Below are 4372 nucleotides of genomic sequence, written 5' to 3'. Positions count from 1 at the left end.
AATAGACTGTAATTAGGCTCAGCTTCTGTACAGAGATCACAAAGATGAGTGGAACCTCACACCTCTATCCTTTTCAGAGGAAGTCCTGACCTTTTTTACTTCACTGTCTCTATTTTTCTTGTGTTTTTTGCTATATAAAAATATAGAGCAATTGCACTGTACATACTGATAAGGCTCTGGTCAAGATTTCTTACAAGTCACCTGGGAAAAACACCCACTGCTTCCAGTGGTAGTACACTCCTCAATAAGTGGTGAAGAGCTAATTTACTTATCTACGGTACCACTGTGAGATGGCTATGCTACTTCTGGCTCTGTGGATAGCACACACAGAGGGTGTGTCTACGCAAGATGCTTTATTTGAGATTAGAGCTAATTACTGTGCAGTACGTGTCACTGTCTACACATGCAGATGCTTACTCTGCAGTCATTTGCTCTAATTGTGAGTAAATTTGCTACCTGCAAATGCAAGCAGCATATTTCCTGTTGATTACATACTGTGCAGTAGCAACATGTAGAAAGCTGACCAGAAGTAAATGTGCTTCTGGGCAGCTGGGCAGCAGGGACAGGAGATTGTTTCCTGGCTGCTGCAGGGGTCCAGTAAAGGGGTGCAGGGAGCAGAAACAGTCTACTGCTAGGAGCAGCAAATCTGCTTCCGCATCCCTACACGTGTAAACACATACCCAAGAGAGTTTGCTCTAGAGTACTTTAGAATAAACTGCTCCCAGATTATTTGCACATGTAGACACATCCAGAGAAATTTGACATATTTCAGCCTGGCACCACTTGGCATAGTATGTTAGTGGTATAGGCATACTGTAGGTATCCGAAATAGGACCCTTAACGTGTACAGCTTTGGGAGTAATTAGCTATTAAGTTAAACAGACAAGCCGATTGAAGGTAATATAAAAATTTGAATAAAGGTAAAGAATACAACCACAGTACACTACCTAGATGATTAAGTTGTTATCTCTTTACTGCATTTGTCTGGGATTTTAAGAACAAGTTGTTTATTTTAATTCTAAACCCCATCAAACTGAAAACATTTCGAAGTGTGGTTTTACTGGATAGTTTTTGCTTGAGCTTTGCTCATTGCACTTGATTTTTATGAATTATGACGTGCATTTACTCCATTTGTCTGATTTATTGATATCTTACAGCCCTGTCAATAATATGTGCTACTAAGGAATTCTATCAAGCACTAAGGGAAAAACCTGATATTTTGTTTGCTTGCTAAGATACAGTATTGCGGTAAATTATCTATAGTTTAATACTATCTAATTTGTTTGACAGGTAAGCTGCAAGGTGCTGCAATTTTTTCATCAGTACATGCTGGGTTGCAATTACTTCTGGATGCTCTGTGAAGGCATATATCTTCACACTCTAATTGTGGTGGCAGTGTTTGCTGAAGAGCAACGTTTGCACTGGTATTACCTTTTGGGCTGGGGTATGTATATTCATTTGCAGCTTCTTGGTCAATTCATTCCTGTGTTTATTATATATTATTTTTATATACTGTTGCCTCAATCCTGCCATCACTTGCATACAAAAGTAGTTGTATTCATGGGTATGGATCATTGCCTAAGACTGATCACTTGAGATCCTAAGTTTGAGAATTAATTCCATGTATTTGCACAGGACCACTGATTCTTGTTCACATGCATTTCAGGGTTGTTTGTTGTACATGTTAGTCCATTGAAAACCTCACTTGTGGTGGATAGAATTTACCATTTTCTCTCCAGTGTTTCCTTTCCTGACACTTTCATTTATGACAGACAAACCTTACAGACAAAACATTTCAGACTTGGAATGGAAATGGTTTGGACCTTTACAGGCCACTCAATTCCTGCCTTTTAAGATTTAGCAAATGTTTGGAACTTACCCCCAACAGTTTCCCAGCAGTTATAGATAGTAACTGCTGCGTAGAACCCTTTTTCAGTCCCACATGTCTTCTTAAGTTGGTGGCAATCTCATCAGCCCTTAGAATGTGAGACATAACATTTCACTGGGCATCCCTGATCTGAGATTTCAGGAAGTAAAATTAATTGTAGTAGACTGGGCCTTGTTTAAGAACTAGGGAATGGACATATTTCTTTAAGAATCATTTTTCCTTTCAGATAAAACTCCTGGCATCCTTGTAAATTGTAGCATAAAACTCAGCTGTCCAAAAATAGTGCTGTTATATGTACATTTTTCCAGGGTGAAAACAGGCGTAAATATCTCTGTCTTCAGATTCATAGTGACTGCAAGTTGATGTACATTGAAACAAGTATGCATTATGTATCCAGCTTACAGTAGCTTCATTTAGATTGCTTTTTCCCTTTAGGCTGCATCCAGATGAGCAGGAGCATGTGTTGCAGTAGCACAAATAGTAGCAGCACAAACTTCTGCTGCTACTTTTTGCCTCAGAGCACACCCCTACATGTGCACTTTGTTGCAGGGCACATTGTCCCACAGTGGGCAAATGCCCTTTCCCAGCTCCTTCCAGCATGCTGGAGCAGCCGGGGCACAAATAGAGCTTAGAGATGCTCTGGCAGGAAGACAGAGTGTCTCACTGAAGAACCAAGCCTCTGTTCATTCACCTTTTTTCCCAGCACTTTTTTTTGCTACTGGAAAATCCTGGTAGCAGATTTTGCCCCCATGCTGCAAATTTACAGCACGGGGCACATTTTAACATTTCATGCATGTGGTTTGTGACCCCACAAAGAAGCTTGTGGATGTGGCCTCAGTTGTGTAACAGTAGGTGGACAAGTAGGGCAGGCACTGCCTAAGAGAAGTGCCTAAGGGAAGCGGGGCCAAATGTAGCAGGGCACTTTCTTAACATGAGCACATTCTAGAGGTAAACTGTACAAATCTCTGCCTGTCAAAGCTTGAGTTCAGGGGTTTATGTTTCTCATAAAAGCAGTTCTGAGATTAACGACATCTTAAAAATAGAAGAAGTTACACTCTCCTGCTTTAGAGGACCATTGTGTCATCTGACACTGAATGTTAGTCACAGATCCCTACAGACTTGATACATGAAGGAAATAGGAGCTTTCCAACTGTATCACTTTAAAACTTGGGAATATGTAAGTATAAAGTCTTTGTATATAAGACCATACTGTGCCTCTCTCAATGTAGTGTGCTGAAAACAAATAAATGTGTGGTTGTTATACCAAAGTGTGGCCACAGAGCATGCACAAAGAGGAGCAGTGATTAGAAGGCAAGTTGTATCACTAGTGCATAGCTGCTGGTAGTCCCCATACCATATTACTTATTAAAAGGAATAATTATAGCTAGCAGCTCTAGGGCATAGATTCAGTGGAAGGCATATACCATAAAAACCTAGCATCAGTTAGTGCTGCCGTTTTATCTTGAACTAACTTTCCATGGTCTATTGGATTAGGAAGTAACATGAAAACAGTATGTCAAAAGTAAGAGGAAGACCAAAGAAACCATAAGTCCCTTACAGAATGCAGAAGGCAATCTACTTATGAGATCAACTTACAATCTACTTACAATCTCTATACAAAGAAGGCTGAAATATTTAATGCCTTTTTTACTTCCACCTTCATAAACAGGGGCAGCTACTAGATGACAAGGGGGTTTCCAGCAAAGATAAGGATCCTAAACAAACATCCTACAGTAGTAGAAGAACAGGTTCAAGATTATTTAGAAAAGTTACATGCTTTTAAATTGGCAGGGCCTGATGGGATACAATGTGGAGTACTAAAGGAATTGGCTGAGGTAATTTCAGAGCTATTAGCCTATCCAGTCTGAGAACTCGTAGAGGGTTGGTAAAGTTAGGGTGGCCATCATAGAGGACAGTCCAGTTGTCCTCTGTCCTCTATTGATATGAAACTGGACACCTTTTCTTGAAGAGAAAAATAGAGGACATAAAGGCATCTGGTTTCGTATCAATAGAGGGCAGAGGACAGAGTAGCAGAAAACTGGAATGTCCTCTATGATGGCCACCCTAGGTAAAGTCCCAAATGATTGGAAAAAGGCAAATGTAGTGCCCACCTTTAAGAAAGGGAAGAAGGAAGATCTGGGGAATTATAGGCCAGTGGTAAATAGTAGGGCTGTGCGAAGCTTCAGGCACTGATTCAATTCAGAGGAGATTCAGCTGGATTCAGTGGCTGAACCTCCAAATCTGAATCAAATCAGGAGACCAGTTAAAATGTCCAAATCTGTTCAAAGCTCTCCAGATCAATTTGGAAAATATTCGGAGAGCTTCAGTGATTTGGGCAGCCCCGCCCACTGCAGCAGGGAGCTAGACCTGGACTCTGAGCTGGTAAGTAGCAGGCGGGGGAAGGGAGGCAGGAGGAGGGTGGAGGGGACCATGCGGGGACCTCTGCCAGGCCCTATTCCCTCCCGGCTCCCCCAGGCCCCCTGA

The 4372-nt window shown here is 41.4% G+C and overlaps 1 protein-coding gene across 1 annotated transcript in view; it reads left to right on the top strand.

Annotated features, from left to right (window-relative positions):
* CALCR (calcitonin receptor) overlaps positions 1-4372 on the top strand; it is a 189367-nt gene that overhangs the window by 145004 nt on the left and 39991 nt on the right. The window contains exon 7 of the mRNA XM_019508430.1: positions 1291-1444. Coding sequence (XP_019363975.1) covers positions 1291-1444 — 154 coding nt within the window. The remainder of the gene's footprint in view (positions 1-1290; positions 1445-4372) is intronic.

Source organism: Gavialis gangeticus, unplaced genomic scaffold (genome assembly GCF_001723915.1).
Source record: "Gavialis gangeticus isolate Ggan-Ray unplaced genomic scaffold, GavGan_comp1, whole genome shotgun sequence".
Taxonomy (NCBI): domain Eukaryota; kingdom Metazoa; phylum Chordata; order Crocodylia; family Gavialidae; genus Gavialis; species Gavialis gangeticus.
The sequence above is the reverse complement of the archived record's forward strand: the minus strand, read 5'-3'. Positions and strand labels throughout refer to the sequence as shown.